Genomic DNA, 21,974 nt, shown 5'->3' with positions numbered 1-21,974 from the left:
GTATTTATAAATATTTATATATTTTATATATCGTTGTCTAAGTACCCTCAACACAAGCCTTATTGAGCTTACTGTGGGACTTAGTCAATTTGTGTAATAATGTCCTATAATATTTATTTATTATTTATTTATTTAAACTAAATGATGGCGATAAAATAACGTTCTAATTAAGTAAGTTCATACAAATAAACTATTATACCTTTTTTATTAATGTACCACTGATTTTTACTCCCATTTGAAAAGTAAATTTTTTCACCTTGCCTTTTAGAACTTCATAGAATATTATTTTTATGGCCTGTATACATATCAGGTGCGATGAGTGAAGATGATATGTAAAGGAATTTCATACTGCCTTACACACCTAGGACTGTAAAGCAACCTTCTTTTGTTTTTTAACGTCAAATTGTGACACAACGTCTTGACATTCAACCATCAACAAATAGTATTTTTCAGTTTGTTATCTGTTGTGCATAATCGTTGCTAAGCAACGGCGGCGGCGCATCGCGCAGGCGCGCGGACTTACGCGCGTAAGGCACCGCTGGTAGAGTGGCGAGCCGAGTAGGTCGCCACAAAACAAATTGACTACAATTTATTATTTTAATTGCAAGTTTGAGAAAAGCACTATACAAATCTCGACGAGAAACGGGGTTGCCGGCCGCGTATCTCTATCCGGCTCCTTTCTTCTATCTCTATCTACTTGGCCTGCAAAATCACACAAATAAATGCCCTAATCGGCAATCCTGGACCATCGGCGTAGGCAGGGTCACTACCCACTAGGCTAGTCCGGTCGTTAAAAATAAATAAAAAATAATTAATACCTGAGCGATAGTTTTACTGGCAGCTCGTAATTGGTTTCTATTTGCAAAGCAGCATGCACCACACGTCTAGCACACCGACGTCGTCGTTAGCTTGGGGAATCCCAGTTGGCTTCTCCTTCAGATATGGACCGGCTCTCTGGATAAAATAAATAAGTATTATAGGACATTACTACACAAATGGAGTAAGTCCCACAACAAGCTCAATAAGGCTTGTATTGGGGGTAGGTACTTAGACAACGATATATAATATATAAATACTTAAATACATAGAAAACATCCATGAGTCAGAAACAAATATTCGTGCTATTCACACAAATGAAAATGAAAATGAAAATGATTTTATTTCATACAAATAAATGTCCTTACCAGGATTTGAACCCGGGACCATTGGCTTCATAGGCAGGGTGACCCACTAGACCAGACCGGTCGTCGCTAAATAGACAATAAATGTCTTTTATAATATAAGCTTATTTTTTTTATAAGATTTAAACAGTTGATACCTCATTTTAGAGAGGCTAAATTTCTTAATTATGTATGGTTCCCTATTTGGAGTTTTCATAGGAGGAACTAAGACATATTAGAAAAAATAAAAATGTGTATTTTTCTACTTTTCGATTCGAAATTACAAAATAACCGTAAATGCCAAGTACATCATATGTTAGGCCGATTTTTTGAAAATTTCAAGGAGTACTGTTATGTATTTATCATGTGCCCCTCCCCTTGATCGACATCAACTTCTCCACATTCTACTAATATGCTACTATTGGGACAGTTTTGCTCCTAAATGTATATCAGACTACGGCGATCAAAAGGTTCAGATCAATGTGGGGAACCGGCGGTATTGAAAAAAATCATTGCTCTAGCTTCAAAAACCAGGAAACAGTCCAGTTCGTTTGTATGGACAAATGACCACTCCTGTTGCCTCTTAATAAAGGAATTGCAATGAATAAGTACTTACTAACGGTAAAGACATGTCAACCCGCCTGTTGACGTTCAGCAACACTTGTCGCAGCGGCAACGCGCATGTGGCAAACGGCTCCTTAGTGCTGTCCATCTCGCAAATCAGTATCAGCATGTCTTCCTAAACCACAAGTATTATTTGGTAATCAGATTAAACTAATTATTCAGTTTAACTCACGTATTATCATGTCTCAAAAAAAAAAAAAAACCATTAATACTATTTTATTAGTATTAGTTTTTTTTTTTAATAAGTACCTATTTATATTACTATATAAACCTATTTATTAATATTTGTATGTCACTCCCCAAGGCGTTGCGGTTTGCCTCGTTTGCGAATAGCAACAATATGCTGAGACAGGGTCTTTTCCCTACTGCACACATTGCTGTACCCAAGTGTGTAATTTTCGAATTTTAACGTGTACATAATTCTATCTGTTATTTTTTTTGTTTTTGTATTGTTGTTCTTATCATTATCTTTCTAAGGAAGCGCTGGTGGCCTAGCGGTAAGAGCGTGCGACTTGCAATCCGGAGGTCGCGGGTTCAAACCCCGGCTCGTAAAAATGAGTTTTTCGGAACTTATGTACGAAATATCATTTGATATTTACCAGTCGCTTTTCGGTGAAGGAAAACATCGTGAGGAAACCGGACTAATCCCAACAAGGCCTAGTTTATCCTCTGGGTTGGAAGGTCTGATGGCAGTCGCTTTCGCAAAAACTAGTGCCTACGCCAAATCTTGGGATTAGTTGTCAAGCGGACCCCAGGCTCCCTTGAGCCGTGGCAAATGCCGGGACAACGCGAGGAAGAAGGATCATTATCTTTCTATCTTATTTCTTTCATCTTCTTGTCCTGTGTATGTGACATGTGTGATTTATGGAATAAATGTAATTTCTTTCTTTCTATTTTAACTTTTTAGGGTTCCGTAACCAAAATGGCAAAAACGGAACCCTTATAGTTTCGTCACGTCCATCTGTCTGCCTGTATGTCACAGCCATTTTGTTCGTAAATTATATGATATATTTGAACAAAATTTAAAACTTAGGTGTATTTAATGAGCTGGTGATTAGTTTAGAAGTAAAATGTATTATATATATTATATATCTTTCATGAGGGGCACTCCATACATGTAACTAATGGTGAAAAAAAATGTTTTGAATTTTTTTTTTATTTAGTTTGAAAACTATGTAATGTTTTAAAAGTAATATTCATGTTGCTAAAAACATTTTTTGATTAATTGTATACTTTTGGAAATAATCACCCCGAAAGACAAAACCCCAGCTATACATACATTTTTCAAATATTCTTCCACTTCCTTAGTCATCTGCAACCCATACTGCGTGGAGAAGTCAAAGTAGGTAACTCGCCCTTTGCTCAGTGGCGTCATTGTTGTTTTGTGTTCGAAGCGCCATTTCAGCACCAGGTGAGTATCGCGAGACCTTACAATTGCCTATAAAGACAAAATATAGCCTTAAAAATAAGTACGTACCTAAATTAACTTAAATAGTTATTTGTGTCCCAAGGGAGGAAAAGTAGGAAATTGCGTGCCGCGTGTAAAATTGTTACCCGAGCCGAAGGCGAGGGTGGCAAACACGCGGGATGGAATGTCCTACGTTTCCTCCCGTGGTGCGCATACTATTTTTCTGTTCGACGGAGGCGGAAGGCTGCAACTTGGTTTAGCGCAGCGGGAGCAAAGTTGACGCTTTCCGCCCGGCGGGCAGAAAATATTATTATTGCTTAATTGGTTGGTAGCTTGGAGGATTTAAAAACTGGAGACGCTTTGACTGTAATTTTCTGTACAAAACAGTCTGCCGATTTTTGCGGGGGAGGGGCACGTCAATGTATGGCCATTTGTACGTTACGTACAAATAGCCAGGTCAGATAAACGTCAGTCCATACAATACATATGACCATTGGCCGAGCTTTTCGACTGAGGGGGTGAGGGGTAAGCTCTTAAAGGCGTCTCCAGTTGTTAAATCCTCCAAGGTTGGTAGTGCAATTAAGATTTTTTTTAATAATTATTATCTAAGTAAGATATTGTATTGTGAACAACATGTTTTGCTACACCCTCTTCAAGGTCCTTTATATGGCTATGTATCATTCTGGAATGCAAATAAAGATCTCTATCTCTCTACGTTAAAACGGGGTGGCTTTGAAAACCGGGGGCATCTTTAAAATGACCGTCCTTTTTTAAGCTACAGCATTTTTACGATTTTACGCAGATATTTGGTACCTAATAGATAAATATGAGATATAAATTATAAATAAGTTCTTGTAAATCAAGAATAATGGCAATTTTGATCCCATTTTACAACTTTAAAAGTAACCCGATTTATTCCTAAAATCACCCCAATTTAACGTAATCTTTAAATTTTAACTCTTGAGGTAAACTGATTAACTCTAGAGCAACAAAACCTATTAGTCTATAGTTAGTTTTCTATACTATTCTAATAACTAGGTACTAGATCCAGACATCTGGCAGCTATTCATCGGTGGAGATCAGACCGGACTAGCAAAACTTTTCACTTGGTAAAATTCGCAAAAGAAGAGCCATTTCATGAGCCGTTTTTTATTTCGTTGCTGACTTATTTTTGTCAGATTTCGATATTTTTTTTGGGTAGATAGATAGGAAACTCTCTATTCTGTACATAACATGCGCAATTTCACTGTATGTTCTAAAAGATTTTCCACTGAGTTACGAAAACGTATGGTATTTTCGTAACTCTTGACTCTTGACCGTAACTCAGACCTGAACTGCGGTATTTCCGGACCGATACGACCTTCAAACCTTCAAGAAAAGAGCGTACTCCCATCCTAAAGGCCGGCAACGCACGTGTCCATGGGCTGCGGTAATCGCTTACCATCAGGTGATCCGTCTGCTCGTTTGCCTTCTGTATCATAAAAATACCTAACATAATAAATAGTCAATAAAATAAAAATCGGGCCCAATAATAGAGTTGTTTCCATCTACAAATCTTAGGGCAGAATTGTATCCCAATAAATTCTTTTGGATTATAAGAACATGTTAGACTACTTTTAGGGGACCTGTATAATGACCATATTTTTGTAAATATTGATTTTAAAATATCTTTTGGCACACGTCACGTGACCAAACTCGAAACGTCATTGAAGATTCTGATGACGTCACAACTCTCGGATTGACACTGTTGACACTTAGGCGATAAACAACAAATGACAAATGTCAGTTGACAGCTCGTATCTTCTACGTGTGTATGTAGTTATGTGTCAAACCGTAAACTGTGACGTCACACAATTTTCAAAGAACGTTTTGGGCGCGAAAGCATCCGTCAAAATATATTTTGTTAATGGGAGAATCAACTTTTTAGCGTCACTCGTTGCCATGGTTACGATTAGTTGTCCAGGGGACAAAAGTTCATTGAAATACAGATTTTATGGTACTTAAATGTATTAAACTTGCGTTTTTGTGGTAGTTATAACCAATGTCCATAATGGGCCCCCTACTAAGCATGTTAATAGAACGGCATACAACGTCTCTTCAAACAAACTGTGCCACTGTTGTCCCTTGGACAACGGGACAGGATAACAAAACAAAAAAAGTTGATTCACCCTAATTTAACATATTTAAAGCCGTATTTATTATAAAAGTTAAATGTTAGGGCAACTTTTAGCTAATATAGAACGTAATACAAGCGTTTCAAAAAATTGGAAACAACCCTATTGTTTCTTTAGAGATTCTTGCACAATTCTACATATTTTTATGATAAAGGTACTTTACCTCATCAGAAAGTACGACAGTCACAACGTGCATCGTAAACAAACAAGATGGCGCCACTGTGCCGACAAAATGGGACCTTCCCTCAGTTTTCCGGAGCACTAAGGAGACAGGGTTGGTGGTGGCGGCGTTCTTCTGCTGTAGAAGTAATGAGAAAGGCCTCCTTTACATTTGTTTAGAGGTCTAGGCGCTCTTACCTATCCAAAAGGTTGATAAGTTTTCGTCAAACATTTAATCTTTTTTTGACGCCAATGACGGATATATTTATTTATTTTATTAAAATTTGATTCAGGCAACAAGGCCCATATTACAAATACCTTACAGACTAACATACATATACATTTTATAAAATTACAACTAAACACTATTTCGGCGACAAAACGGCGTGGCTCCGTTGAATCGGCTGCTCTTGTGTCGGATTCGGCAGTTTGCCCCGGAACCTCCGAAACACGACACCCTTCGGCCAGAAGTCGGCGCATTGGATGGTCCCCTGCAGCGGTCGCGGTACGCGCACAACAAAAGAGTTGAAATGCACGTAGTGGCGCGATCGAAGCTGGAACACCCTCAGCGTGTAGCCGGTCTTCTGGTGTACATACTCCACCACTTCAGCAGCCGTGGCGGTGTAATGCAAGCGCGATACGTACAGCGCCTTATTCGGTGTAGCAATCCGCAAGCCAGAATTAGCCGGTTCGGCGGTACCACACTGAGTCTTACGAGGATATATCCGGACCGTAGGTCCAACGCTGAAGACGGATTGATTCGTCACAGATCAATATGGACCTAAATAAATAGGTAAAGTTCCATTTCGGTTTTAACACTTCGGTGACGTGGCGTCCGAGTGACAGCTTTTGTGTTTGACACGGCGTCCAAAAGATTAAACTACCAGTCCCGTTTGACGACCCGTCTGGCCTAGTGGGTAGTGACCCTGCCTATGAAGCCAATGGTCCCGGGTTCAAATCCTGGTAAGGGTATTTATTCGTGTGGTGAGCATGGATATTTGTTCCTGAGCCATGGGTGTTTTCTATGTATTTAGTATTTATAAATGTTTATATATTATATATATCGTTGTCTAAGTACCCTCAACACAAGCCTTATTGAGCTTACTGTGGGACTTAGTCAATTTGTGTAATAATGTCATATTAGAACAAATTAAGGGTCTAGCAGGCTAAGCGAACAAGAAGTGCCCCCAACGACGGATTTTGTCGATATTTCTGGTAGTGTACTGTTAGGTCCTAAGGACCCTCCATGCTTAACATCCGACCTCGATTCTCTTTTGTTTGCGAGTTATTCAGGATAACGTAAAATAATTAGGGTATCATTGAAAGTGTCATATTTTATAAACAATTCAAGTTACGTGAACCAAACAAAATCATATTTGATAACAATAAAAAAAAACTACAAAATGCATATTTTTTACCAGCATCCTGTCCTTAAACTTCATTGCAAAAAATAAAAATATTTTTTTCCTTCCAATTTTTTTTTTTACTTTTCGCGGAGGTACACCTCCAAAAAAAATATGCATGAGTAGCCACTAATTCCCACTACATAAACTTATAAAAATATTTGCACAAATGTTCGTGCTTCATGTCAAAAAAAAAAGATTCTCCAATAAGTAGTCACTGGCATTATATGTACAGATAGAAGTACCAGTGCAGTTTGAAGATTAGTGTGTAGGTATACAAACTCTTCTAATAAACCTATTTGGAGTGCATCAACGAGGACGTGTCAGCTTTGATAACATCTGACACATAATATTATCTGCATTTGTTTTTTGCATTTTGTAGTGGAAAATGGAAAACATTAAATGCAAGTCTTGTAAAAAAAAATTAAAAAATATCCGTGGGAAACAAAAATGCATAGAAATAGAGCAAGAGGCTGATTTATATAGCAAATGCAGTAATATGTTAATTTGCATAAATGATTTATTGTGTGGTAAGTGTCGGCTTTTAGTGTATAAACATAAAGCAGTAGCATCAACTTCTGCGAGTACATGCACAACAATTGGCGATGCTGGCTCTTCGTCTGCAACCTACTGCTTATACACTGTTTATACACTAAAAGTCGACACTTACCACACAATAAATCATTTATGCAAATTAACATATTACTGCATTTGCTATATAAATCAGCCTCTTGCTCTATTTCTATGCATTTTTGTTTCCCACGGATATTTTTTAATTTTTTTTTACAAGACTTGCATTTAATGTTTTCCATTTTCCACTACAAAATGCAAAAAACAAATGCAGATAATATTATGTGTCAGATGTTATCAAAGCTGACACGTCCTCGTTGATGCACTCCAAATAGGTTTATTAGAAGAGTTTGTATACCTACACACTAATCTTCAAACTTTTTTTTTTTTTATACTACGTCGGTGGCAAACAAGCATACGGCCCGCCTGATGGTAAGCAGTCTCCGTAGCCTATGTACGCCTGCAACTCCAGAGGAGTTACATGCGCGTTGCCGACCCTAAACCCGACCCCCCCTCGTCGAGCCCTGGCAACCTTACTCACCGGCAGGAACACAACACTATGAGTAGGGTCAAGTGTTATTTGGCTGCTGTTTTCTGTAAGGTGGAGGTACTTCCCCAGTTGGGCTCTGCTCTAGATCTGGAATGACATCCACCGGCTGTGCCCTACCACACAAAGGCAGATGACATTCACAATGCCCATACCTCTCTTCACTGCACTGGTACTTCTATCTGTACATATAATGCCAGTGACTACTTATTGGAGAATCGTTTTTTTTTTTGACATGAAGCACGAACATTTGTGCAAATATTTTTATATGTGTATGTAGTGGGAATTAGTGGCTACTCATGCATATTTTTTTTGGAGGTGTACCTCCGCGAAAAGTAAACAAAAAATTGGAAGGAAAAAAATATTTTTATTTTTTGCAATGAAGTTTAAGGACAGGATGCTGGTAAAAAATATGCATTTTGTAGTTTTTTTTATTGTTATCAAATATAATTTTGTTTGGTTCACGTAACTTGAATCGTTTATAAAATATGACACTTTCAATGATACCCTAATTATTTTACGTTATCCTGAATAACTTGCAAACAAAAGAGAATCGAGGTCTGATGTTAAGCATGGAGGGTCCTTAGGACCTAACATTACACTCCCAGAAATATCGACAAAATCCGTCGTTGGGGGCACTTCTTGTTCACTTAGCCTGCTAGACCCTTATATTTATTTCGAGTAGAAACACTACTATATAAATTATAAACTGAAATGAATGTCATATAACATAACAATGCCGCCCATGGAAATGGCTAGGGGGTGCCTTCAGTAAGAAATGCATATACTTGGAAAAATTCGACCAATGCTGCCGTGACCCCGGTGGCCGAGTTGCTCAGGCACCTGCCGCGATAGCAGAAGACGCTGGTTCGATTCCAGCCTGGGGCACTGGAGGCCTTGGTCACTTTTTCTTAGTATATGACATTTATTTCTGTTTATAATGTCCTATATTTATATTTATTTATTTATTTAGTAGTGGCTCTGGGAGCTGTAGACATCGCAAGCGTAGCTGAAACCTCAATAAAGGTAAGGCTCCGCCATTTTGAAAAAATTAACAAAAACTGAATCGACAAATAATCTAACCACCGATCCTGCTCACAAACTTTCACGAGAATCGTGAACTGTAGAGGAGAACATCTGGATAGATATACGATTTTTGCCCAAGCTGAAACGGAGACCTTCGATAGCGCTCGGTTAATTATAGTTTCAGGTATTATAGATAGGCTTTTATGCCTGCCTGCGTTGTTTTATTACAGAGTTCCTAGGGCCATTTCCGGTCTTCATCATCAGATGAGCTCTATGGTACCACCATGTAGTCACCAGCTCACCCTACTTTATTTTTCATCTCAATGGAATAGAGTAAATGGGTCTAGTCGGTAAGATTCAATTACAAACATCACCCTCACTCTTAACTGTCCATAGGTGGACCTTATGCCTTTTGTAATAAGGTCCACCGATGGTCAGTTAACATTGGGCGATGGCACGGGACATGTGAAATTAAATAAAAGCTTGTAAAATGGGTCTAAAACGGATCTAACTAAAAAATTATAAAATGTATAAATATTAAACTATTAGCAAAGAGAATTTGAAATAGAGGTGGATTGTGAAAGAAAACTTTGTAGCCACAGTAAATATACTGCCATCTTTAAACACATGATAAAAACTTTTAGAACGCCATTTGACTTTGATCCTTAAATATTTTACTGATGATGTGTTTTTGCGCCACTTTTTGATATTTAACAAATTTAATACATATCAGTGAAAGAAAAAGGATCAAAGTTCTAAAAGTTTTAATCATGTGTCGAAAGATGGCAGTAAATTTACTGTGGCTACAAAATTTTCTTTGACAATCCAGCACTATTTCAAATTATCTTTGCTATTAGAAACTCGGACTATTTTTAAATGTGAATAACACTAAAAAAATAAAACTCAATGTTTTCGTCAATTCATTTATTGGGGCTATTTACTGATTTACAAATCTATAATACAATAATAACTTAGATCAATTTCGTACTGCAGCCCTAAGTAAAGGAAATAAAATTCAACATTCAACAAATAAATAGATTTACTAAAACTCAACTGAAATTACGTAAACGTAAGTAATAAACTTAACTCCTTAATTAGGTATGTACATACTACATTAGGTACAGTTACATTTGGGATCAAATCTAATGTACGTAAGGTATACAATTTAAAATACATAACAAATACACGTTTTGTACGTTGATTTGAAACCACTACGTATGGATCAGGAGACGTAATCATAGTGCCAATTAGCTTCATGCATGTTTTTTTTGAAACATGGTAATGCAATCTACTTGAAATAGAGGTGTATTGTCAAAGCAAACATCCACAAAAATTTACTGCCATCTTTAGACACATGATTAAAACTTTTAGAACGCCATTTGACTTTGATCCTTATTCTTTCACTGATATGTGTTAAATTTGTTAAATATCAAAAAGTGGCGCCATCTTACCGGGCACTACCTAAAGGTTATGGCGCCATCGCTCGAAACGATGCCGCCATACCTTTGGCCTTTGATCTATTAGGTGGCGCCACTTTTTGATATTTTACAAATTTGACACATATCATTAAAGAATGAGTATCAAAATTAAATGGCGTTCTAAAAGTTTTAATCATGTGTCGAAAGTCGAAAGACGGCAGTAAATTTGCTGTGGTTACCAAGTTTTCTTTGACAATCCACCTCTATTTCAAATTCTCTTTGACGTGAGATACAAATGTGACATTTGAAATGTCTCTAATAAACCTGATTGTAAATCTGTTTTTTAAATTTGTCTTCTTTGTGGTGCAATAAAGAATATTTACTTACTTACTTATCTATTGTATACCAGAAACTTACAAATATCAAAAGTAAATGAGCGCGTGCACCGCGGAAACACACCATACAAGAAGCGAGCGTGAAGTGACGTCATCAGGCTCACGGTTGCGCCAAAATGTGTGCAAAAGAATCATGAAGAATAAGTTTTTTGCTGTTCACGCCGTAAAAAATGCCTTATTATATTTTTTTTCTCACAAATCACCTTTTCATACAACCGTAGTCCTCATTTTGATTTTTTTCGAGTTTTTAATAATTATAGGATTTTAAAGTTTTGTATGAAATCTGTTTTTCTCTCTAAATTTTTATAATAATACATAATACTTAGGGGCATAGCTATGGTAAATATACATCAAATTATGTGAAAATATTTTCCAAAATGTCAATATCCAGAGAGGAAAATGGGGACTACGTTTGTATGGAGAATCGGCCGTCTTCATTCTTCATAATATATTTACATTAGGGTAATCAAAAATAAGTATGTTACAATTTTACGTTTTTTAACTCTAATTTCTTTACAAAAATGTTACGAAAATCGCAAAAAGTCAGACCAAGATGAGTTGGCAGCGATTTTGATAGCCAAAACAGTACAAGTGTTATTTTAAACGTCAAACATCTATGAAATTATGACGTGTAATTAACACTTTCACAGTCTGGGCTATCAAAATCGTTGCCAACTTAGCTTGGCCTGATTCTATCTCACATTCATAGATTAATTTCGCGAGGTTGAACGAGAGTATTGAACAAACACTGCAAATATTTTTCATACATGAAGCCAATAGGGTTGTTTCCATCTACAAATCTTAGGGCAAAATTGTATCCCAATAAAATCTTTTGGATTATAAGAACATGTTAAACTACTTTTAGGGGACCTGTAATGACCATATTTTTGTAAATATTGATTTTAAAATATCTTTTGGCACACGTCACGTGACCAAACTCGAAACGTCATTGAAGATTCTGATGACGTCACAACTCTCGGATTGACACTGTTGACAGTTAGGCGATAAACAACAAATGACAAATGTCCGTTGGCAGTTCGTATCTTCTACATGTGTATGTAGTTATGTGTCAAACCGTAAACTGTGACGTCACACAATTTTCAAAGAGCGTTTTGGGCGCGAAAGCATCTGTCATAATATATTTTGTTAATTTAACATATTTAAAGCCGTTTTTAGTATAAAAGTTGAATTTTAGGGCCACTTTTAGTTAATATAGAACGTAATACAAGCGTTTCAAAAAATTGGAAACATCCCTATTGTTATATAAGTAGATAGTTAAGAAGCATTTTCTGAACGGCCTAGTTGTTTTGTCGCTGTATTTCTATTTGTCCATACGCACATGGGATAAATTCATTCCCACTTGTACCCGTCGGCCAGACGTGCTCGTCCCGTTCACATGGGAATACACCGTTTTGTCTTATTAAAAGTTCGTTTTTTCGCTAGACAATAGGCACGGCTGAAGTTTAAATCTGTCATAATTTCTTAAAAAATGCCCACACAAACTGTATCATAAGAAATCTACTATTATTTTCAATCGAATGATAAAATTTGTGTAGGTATTATGTAACTTTTGTCCGTACTCACCCCAGCCGTCCCTATTGACCCCGGTTGACGGTACTGAATGATATCCAGATTTGCAGTCCGCCAGTAGTTTGGGTTTGAATTTTGAATACTAGGTTGAAAATTAGGAGTGTCCCTAGACTAGATCAATTTGAGTACACTAAGACGCTTTGGTAGTCACCTCTCGAGACCTTTGGGTCTGCAGCAGCGATCGACAGCGTGCCAACTCCTGAGAGATCACTTGCAACGTCGCCTCCATTTTTTGCGCAGGCGATCTTTGCTCACTGCACAAATATAATAGACCTTTTAAAATATAAATTAGCTACATACTACACTATGTACTATCACGTCTGAAAATATCTATACGGACAAAGTGTCAAAAATATGTACACACTACACTAATATATGGGTCATAATAATAGGCCTTTTCATCTGTGTGAGATGTTTTAAGCAGCATCCTGGTAACGACAATTGCGTTCGTGGCTGTATAGCCCTATGCGAGAGAGGATCCCACGTCCACACTCGCGGCAGGTGTATGCTCCCCCAGGTGGGCGAGGGTTGGAGGCCTGCTCGTGGCGCCTCATGCGTTTCTCTCTTAAAGAGGTAAACCAGGCATCGTCGTGTTTGGCTTGACCATCGTGAACAGCACGACGCCATACGGGTCGGTCTTCGGCCAGTTTTTGCCACTGGTTACATGTGATATTGAAAGCAACCATATCACGCTTGACGCAATCTTTGAAGCGCAGCATTGGCCGCCCAACCAGTCTTTTTGCATCTGCAACCTGCCCTAGCAGGATTTGACGTTGCAAACGAGTCCGTTCCATTCGATACACATGCCCAAGCCACCTCAATTCTCTCTTCTTTAGTATGGCTGTGATACTATGGAGCTGTGCCTCGCTTAGAACAGACTCATTTGGTCATAAGGTCGTGTATATTACAAGGTCGTACATATTTTTGGGCACTTCGATCATGTCGATGTTTTCAGACGTGACTGTACAGATGTTTCTGTCGAATCTATCTGGCCAGGTACCTCCGGATACATTTGTTATAAAATCACAGATTTGTCCGCTAGACACATCTGTATGGACATCTGATGGTCGTATTTGTCTACGTGACAGCGTGGTAAGGAAACTTATCTGATCACTTGAATAAAGCCGTCCATAATATTTCTACTAAATAGCCCCTGTTTCACGAAGCTGACAATGTTCACCTGACACAAACAAGCCTAAGTTCGCCTTTGTACAAATGATGTGTGTTCTTTCCTGTTTTATGTTTCCTTCTGTACAATAAAATGTTTTACTACTACTACTACAAACAGTTCACAAGTAAATATTGATGCACCGTTAATACCTGCGTCAGGTGACAGTCGTCAAGATAAAAATTAAAAGTAAAAAGCGGCCAAGTGCGAGTCGGACTCGCGCATGAAGGGTTCCGTACCATTTAAGACGTATTAAAAAAATCTACTTGCTAGATCTTGTTCAACATTTTGGACACACATTTTACCACTTTGGAAGTGTCTCTCGCGCAAACTATTCAGTTAAGAAAAAAATGATATTAGGAACCTAAATATCATTTTTGAAGACCTATCCATAGATAACCCATACGTATGGGTTTGATGAAAAAAGATTTTTTGAGTTTCAGTTCTAAGTAAGGGGAACCCCCAAAATTTATTGTTTTTTTTTTCTATTTTTGTGTGAACATCTTAATGCGGTTCATAGAATACATCCGCTTACTAAGTTTGAACAGTATAGCTCTTATAGTTTCGGAAAAAAGTGGCTGTGACATAATCGGACAGACAGACGGATATGACGAATCTATAAGGGTTCCGTTTTTTGCCATTTGGCTACGGAACCCTAAAAAGTAAAGTAAATGGCTGGCGAACTATGATGGCGAAATAGGTGCCTGCCAAACAGATCTGATTAACACATTTCTACGCATTTTTCCAATGTCAATATCAGACCCGTAATCGGGCTCCAAAAAGAGTATTTTTCCGTTTCACGGAATATCAGCACAACGTTTGCAATATTTGAAATGTAAAAAAATGGTTCATATGGAAAAATATGAAACATTGAACACTTGGCAATTAGAGACAAAGTATTTTTTTAAATTTCCAATATTGTTAACGATGTACTGATATTGCGTGAAACGGAAAACGATTACCAGGCCCGAAATCGGAACTGAATTGGGGCCCAATATCGGAAGGTGTGGATGTAATTGACGCTTAAAGAAGGGAAAGAAAGCTACAAGAATTAGTGAATCAATCATCAATAGAAGTTGTTTTCTATTATAGTAAACTTTATAAATAAAATCTGAAGAATATTATTTTTGTGTCAATTAAAGAGATTCTTATTTGACCATAACTACCATCTTATGAAGAATACTGTATCATGTTAAGAACAGCCTTACCCAAATGAAGAGTCCTCTTTCGTGTAGTCGTTTCTCGGAACCTCTCCTAAGGACTTGGACGTCCTGCGTTTCAGATCTAAAAACAAAAGTAAACTACTCATACACGCCGTAACGCCTCGGTCACAATTGCCGTTTCGAAACTGTCCAACTGGGGAAGTACCTCCACCTTACAGAAAACCGCAGCCAAAAACACTAGACCCTACTCATAGTGTTGTGTTCCTGCCGGTAATAAGGTTGCCAGAGTTCAACGAGGGTGCGGGGTGTTAGAGTCGGCAACGAGCATGTAACACCTCTGGACTTGCAGTTTACCATCAGGCGGACCGTATGCTTGTTTGCCACCGACGTAGTAAAAAAAAAGTAAATTAAAACAATGTATTTTTATTTTATAGGATACCGCTCGCAGACGAGAACTTTCTGCTTGTATGAAAAAGAGTTGAAACCAATGTATAAATATATTACCGTACAGAAATGACACTTCCTATAAAACTGAAGTTTGACATCGATTCAGGGATGAATTATGCTGTCCCTTTCTAATGTATGGCACTATCACTTTCGGCCATTTAGGGTTGTCAAGATTCAAGTTATTATCTTATCTGTGGTCGTGCACGTATAGGGATGTCAAGTTGTGCTAATCCTGATAATTGCTCGGAGCCGAAAAAGTAAGTATTTATAAATGTAATTAGCTATTGTATATTTAATTAAGGAAACTGTAGGTTTAATTTAATATATCTCTGTTCAATTGTATATGTATGCAACCGTTTGTTTCTTAGTAAACAATAAATAAATAAATAAATAAAAAAGAAAGGAGGAGTGTCGCCTCCACTGGTGTGCGTATGTTTCTTCGGGTCGGGTCGCCACTTTCCCGAATGAAGGTTGAGGGAGGCGATGGCTGAGATACACGTCATACTCGTGAACGGGTGCTGTTTGTGGAGACCGGTCTGTTTAAGCTTACACGGGGTACAGGTTATGTTAAAGTATGTAACTTTACTTTTGAGTGACATTAACGTGAGACACTTCATTCGGTTCTTGTCTGTTTTAATTTTTTTGTCTTTTAATTATTTATATAAGAATTCAAGCCTTGGCGACCCTCTACATCTCTAAGGATAATTTAATATCTTTTTTATATTTTATCTCTGACACTTAGAGACTTATACATCTCTAAAGAACTTCTCTAAAGAAGAAGAATTTGGTTTTATTTTTTTATCATAGTTTTTTTTGTGTAATTTGACATTTAGAGACAGTATACATCTCTAATAAAGTATTTATTATTTCATAGATTCGATATTTGTAATTTTTTTTATTTTATTTATTGTTTGTAAAAATGGACATGTAAAAGTGCCCCTGTGGCGTATTTGCTGAATAAATGTTTGATATTTGATATCTTATATGTGTCCTTGGGTTAGGCCAAAAATACATAACATAAATTTAAAATTAGACCAGATTTGTCAATATGGTTGTTTCCCATAGATAATTAAATTTCACATAGGCATTATAGCGATGCTTTACTTACTGACAGGTACTTCGCCCTCGCTGAGTGTGTATTGCCGCGGTGTTGTGTCCGTGCTGGTAGCTATGGTCCTATGTTCGCCGGGCGACAGTCTGTCATACAGGTCTGGAAGAATAGATAGAAAGATAAATCATTCATTTGAGAGCTACAAAAACACACAATATACAGTTTAAATCACCAAAAAAAAGCGGCCAAGTGCGAGTCGGACTCGCCCATGAAGGGTTCCGTACCATTTATGACGTATTAAAAAAAACTGCTTACTAGATCTCGTTCAAATCAATTTTCGGTGGAAGTTTGCATGGTAATGTATATCATATTTTTTTTTAGATTTTTCATTCTGTTATTTTAGAAATTACAGGGGGGGACACATCTTTTCACTTTTTCGACATTTAGAGACTTTATACATCTCTAAGTAATAATATTTTTTTACTTATTGTTTCTTTAAACCAGGGATCGGAACCGGTTTTTTGCAAAAACATCGAAATAACCATATATTTCGGTTTATTTTAGACTCTAAACGTAGGACTCAGTTGTGTTTTCAGATAACGACTTCGTATTATTAGATTGCCTAATTAGAAATGAAGTAATTAACAAAGAACGAAAAAATACCGTTTTCGTTCCCATACAAAAAATACCGGTTTCCGATCCCAGCTTTAAACAATAATAATTTAGTTGCATTAATATTTTCAATGTATTGTATTTTATAATTGTTGATATGCTTGTTTTTTCTTGTATGTAAATTCCATGTTGACGTGTAAAAGTGCCCTTGTGGCCTATTTGCTGAATAAATGTTGAAGTTGAAGAAGTTTATGATTTTTTTCCCCTTAAACTTATGTAATTACCATCATTCTCTGAAGGCAAGTCGGTCATAACTGATATCTCATGTTCCGTGTTTGCAGGACTGTTGGGTCGGGACTTGTCCGAGTCTATGGTATAAGTATGTGCTGATATCGGAGTAGGAGGTCTTCCTGCTTTGGGTGTCGACGAGCCTATGGGAGCTCTCAAAATGGAGCCTGAAAAAAATGTGTACAAATCGTAAATATGGTCCGGAAACCCACGTGACACATCTGGAGTTGCAGCCATTTTGAACGATCTTTAACTAAAACAACTCTTTTTTAGTGCAAATAGCAAAGAATGGGTACAATACAACGAAACCTAGTGAAATTGTAAATAGTTAAAATTAGTTTAAGCTGAAATTACTTCTTGATTAACAGTTATATCTAGTTTTTGGGTGAAAATTCTTTTCGTTGTGTTGTTTTTTGTCTCCAAAAAACGGACGTTGTGACGGAGTGAAGCATTTTGTATGGGGTGAAATTCAGTTTTTTTTTTTTTTCATGTTCATTATAAAGTACAGCTAGAAATACATGAAATAGCACTAGACTTTTATTTATTAATTCGATTAAAAACACAACTACAAGTAGGACGGAGTGGTCCGAAACAAGACAACGAAAAGAATTTATACACCTTTTACCAAGTTACCATAAAAAAGCTGATGACTCTAGATGTAACTAAAATACTGCTTAAAAACTACTTTGACCGTAGAAACAGTAAAAACTGGAGTCAAATAAAGCATTAAAGAAAACTAGTATCAACTTGTAAAAACTTTTTTTAACCAAGGCATTAAGAAAAACTAGTTTAAACGATTTATTCGAGTTCATGAAAACTATAGTTGTGGTAAACGCGCGCCGCAGGCGAAGCAATAGGGTTGTTTCCATCTACAAATCTTAGGGCAGAATTTGTATCACAATAAATTCTTTGGATTATAAGAAAATGTTAAACTACTTTTAGGGGACCTGTAATGACCATATTTTTGTAAATATTGAATTTAAAATATGTTTTGGCACACGTCACGTGACCAATCTCGAAACGTCATTGAAGATTCTGATGACGTCCCAACTCTCGGATTGACACTGTTGACAGTTAGGCGATAAACAACAAATGACAAATGTCAGTTGACAGTTCGTATCTTCTACGTGTGTATGTAGTTATGTGTCAAACCGTAAACTGTGACGTCACATAATTTTCAAAGAGCGTTTTGGGCGCGAAAGCATCTGTCAAAATATGTTTTGTTAATTTAACATATTTAAAGCCGTTTTTAGTATAAAAGTTGAATTTTAGGGCAACTTTTAGTTAATATAGAACGTAATATAAGCGTTTCAAAAAATTGGAAACAACCCTATTAAAAGAAGAGACAGCTGCCCGCCTCAAGTAAGTGTGACAGACTCACTGCAACTGCATCTCTTAAATCTGCCGTCCTTATGAAGGGTTGCGAGAATCTGACTCCCACTGCATGAATGGAAAAGGGAGAGAGATGGACCGGACTTTTCGGGGCAAGTGCAGAATGTCACGTGGTGTTGGCAGATGTCTGTGAGTTAGAAAGCGTAAAAAAAAACATAAATGGTTGATTATTTTGACTTGGTGCTGGCTGGCATGCCAATGATTTTAGATAGGTGCCAAAAACTACACAGCGGATATTATTCCAGATCTAGAGCAGATGGGGAACTGCCTTCCCAACTGGGGAAGTACCTCCACCTTACAGAAAACCGCAGCCAAATAACACTAGTCCCTACTCATAGTGTTGTGTTCCTGCCGGTGAGGTTGCCAGAGCTCAACGAGGGGGAGTGGGGTTTAGGGTCGGCAACGCGCATGTAACTCCTCTGGAGTTGCAGGCGTACATAGGCTACGGAAACTGCTTACCATCAGGCGGGCCGTATGCTGGTTTGTCACCGACGTAGTATTAAACTTGTTGCTATACAATTGGAAAACAGTTACGCTCTGATTTTAAAATGAAATTAAAAAACATTGACATGCACATACAACACATAAATCTATGCCTAGTACAGTCAGCAACAAAAGTAGCGGATGAAACAACGCACCAAAAGTATCTGATATTCCGGAATTTTTTTCTAAATGTGGGTAAATCTCTAAAATTCACGTCCTCTTATATATCTTTTGCAGTCTAAATTGTTCTACATATAGAAGCATCACTTTTTGTTAAGCTGTTACAGAATGGTAGATACTTTTGAAGCGTTTTTTGATCCGCTACGTTTGATGCTGACTGTACTTTCTGGACCCGGGTATGTCCTTAAACTACAGTAGAATCCGGATATAACGACCTTCAAGGGACCGGTGATATTATGTCGTACTAACCGGATGACGTATAAAACGGATATTTACATATGTATGTAATTTTGTATTAAACCGAACTTGAGTAAATAATATCGACGCTAAAAACGGTTAGTCGTTATAAGCGACGTCGTTATAAATGAATTCTACTGTACGTCCAAAAGAGAGGTATGGGCAATGTGAATGTCATCTCGCCTTGTGTGGTAGGGCACAGCACAGCAGATGTCATTCCAGATCTAGAGCAGAGCCCAACTGGGGAAGTACCTCCACCTTACAGAAAACCGCAGCCAAATAACACTAGACCCTACTCATAGTGTTGTGTTCCTGTCAGTGAGTAAGGTTGCCAGAGCTCAACGAGGGGGGTAGGTTAGGGTCGCCAACGCGCATGTAACTCCTCTGGAGTTGCAGGTGTACATAGGCTACGGAGACTGCTTACCATCAGGCAGGCCGTATGCTTGTTTGCCACCGACGTAGTATAAAAAAAAAAACTTGTTTCAAGTGCTAGAAATCGTAGTATAAATAAATTACAGCGAGTAGTAGTTTTACATACGAAACTTTTGGCGGCAAGATTATGGGACTCTTAAGCTGGATAGATGCATTTTACAATTCTAGCTGGTATCTGGATCATTATGAAGAATACAAACACTTACCATATTCATGTATTCTTCTTATGCTATTCGTTTTGTCATCGAATGGCAAGTTTTCATTTTCTAATCCTTCACTTTTAGGTTCCTGTGTTTCTTTGTGCCTAATTGCATCGCTAGGCTCAACTTTACGTATATCGTTTAAATCTCTTTGATCAGTTTTCCCTAAAACCTTTTTATCTTTTTTATTGATTTTTTTATTTCTATCATCTTTGCTTTGATCTTTGGCCGGTTCAATTTTCCTTTTTCCTCCAGGTTTAATCTTTTTCTTTGTTAAAGAAACTCTTCGTTTAGCTGCTGAGTCATTGATAGGTATAGGCCCTGGTATTTGCTGAAAATTATCATCATTTTTATTCGTTAAAGGTTTTGAATTACGAATTATAGAAGGATGTCTGTTACTTGTAACCTTTTCACCGTTTAGTGGTATTTCTGTAGTAGATTTGTTATAATAGTTGATAGGTTTTGGTATTACAATTTCAACATCTGTTTGAATGTTGTTTGAAAAGTCTCCTTGTTCAGTTTCTTTTGGATAATTCAACTGATCTTCTATGTTAACTGTACGACTTAATTTTTCCGGACTTTTCGTCTCATTATTTTCAGTCTTGTCGGTATTTGTTTCAAGATCAGTATTGTCATCGGGGCATTCGCATTTAACTGAGCAATTTTCAACAACTTGTTCGGCTGAATTGTTTACTTGAGTTTCATTACTTTTATCTGAATTAGAATCATTTCTTACATAAATTTCTCTATACAAATATTCATTATCTTTAGCAGGTGTATCCGTTTCAATCATCGCATTTAGTTTTTCACTGTCATGTGTCCTGTTATTTTTTCTTTCACTATCATACATATTGTTTTCTGTATTTTCAGGTTCTATTGGTACATTTATTACTGTAGCTTCACGTTCAGAAATAGATATTCGTGTTGGTTTTGGCGAGGTCTTAACATCTTTAAAATCTTGTTCATCGTCAGATTTATAATAGTAATCAAATGTTTTAGGATACGGAGATGATTCTTGTTCAGCGCTATTCTTTTCAGCCTGAGGAAAATAGTAAACAGTTTTGAGATTTGCATAATTTATGATAACTTTAATAATCAAGTGAATTTTATTTTGTTTAAATTTGAATAAATCATTTTCTTTAAACAATCAACATCTTAACAAGGCCAATCGCTTATCGCATTCACAAAATATGTGTGAAAACTTTCATTATAATCTGAATATTTTTTCAAACAATATTATTATTTAAGCAGATTTTTGTTAAAATGCTGTTTCTTAAAATGTTAATATCAAAATACTACATTAAAAAAATCATGTTTGGACTAAAAATACTTACCTTTGCTAATTGTAAGGCATCTAATTGCGCTTGAATTTCCTCTATCCTTTTCATTAACTCCAGATTGGTCTTATTATTCTGGACGAAATAAAAAACTTTAAGTCAGTTTGATTTAATTTTGGGTTACTTCAAGAAACAAACAACACATATTTCTTTAGTTTGTTTTTTTTTTTTTATATATATTTAACGCTAAAATTATTAGTCATCTACGACCATGCTACGCAGTGTTATGTGAAGGTTTATTTAATAATGACTTTTTTTTATATGGAATTGTGGGAGCGGGACGACTCGGACAGATTTGCTCGGTACTTTCCTCTAATAAGACGTACCTTTTCGTCGTTATCAGTTTCTTGTCGATGGTCGGCGTAACCCGAATCATCCGACTTGGATAGTTTGTCGTCGGGGACTGTTAGTTCATTCGGCGTCTTAGTTGAGGTCGTAGTCGGTATTAGCTGAAAAGACAGAAATCTTGTTATTGGGACCGTGCGAAGTGCGTGGTGGGGGTAAGTAAAG

At 37.0% G+C, this 21,974-nt stretch overlaps 1 protein-coding gene across 3 annotated transcripts in view; it reads right to left on the bottom strand.

Moving 5' to 3' along the window:
* LOC133518614 (restin homolog) overlaps positions 1 to 21,974 on the bottom strand; it is an 81,829-nt gene that overhangs the window by 48,404 nt on the left and 11,451 nt on the right. For all 3 annotated transcript variants that reach the window (XM_061852285.1, XM_061852284.1, XM_061852286.1), the window contains exons 11-21: positions 21,791 to 21,913; positions 21,462 to 21,539; positions 20,134 to 21,166; positions 17,200 to 17,370; positions 16,361 to 16,462; positions 14,851 to 14,926; positions 12,626 to 12,728; positions 5,530 to 5,664; positions 3,064 to 3,222; positions 1,777 to 1,899; positions 819 to 954 (exon numbers count right to left, since the gene is read on the bottom strand). In XM_061852285.1, coding sequence (XP_061708269.1) covers positions 856 to 954; positions 1,777 to 1,899; positions 3,064 to 3,222; positions 5,530 to 5,664; positions 12,626 to 12,728; positions 14,851 to 14,926; positions 16,361 to 16,462; positions 17,200 to 17,370; positions 20,134 to 21,166; positions 21,462 to 21,539; positions 21,791 to 21,913 — 2,202 coding nt within the window. In that variant the 3' untranslated portion in view covers positions 819 to 855. The remainder of the gene's footprint in view (positions 1 to 818; positions 955 to 1,776; positions 1,900 to 3,063; positions 3,223 to 5,529; positions 5,665 to 12,625; positions 12,729 to 14,850; positions 14,927 to 16,360; positions 16,463 to 17,199; positions 17,371 to 20,133; positions 21,167 to 21,461; positions 21,540 to 21,790; positions 21,914 to 21,974) is intronic.

This window comes from Cydia pomonella, chromosome 6 (genome assembly GCF_033807575.1).
Source record: "Cydia pomonella isolate Wapato2018A chromosome 6, ilCydPomo1, whole genome shotgun sequence".
NCBI classification, from domain to species: Eukaryota; Metazoa; Arthropoda; class Insecta; order Lepidoptera; family Tortricidae; genus Cydia; species Cydia pomonella.
This window is presented reverse-complemented; position numbering and strand designations above follow the sequence as displayed.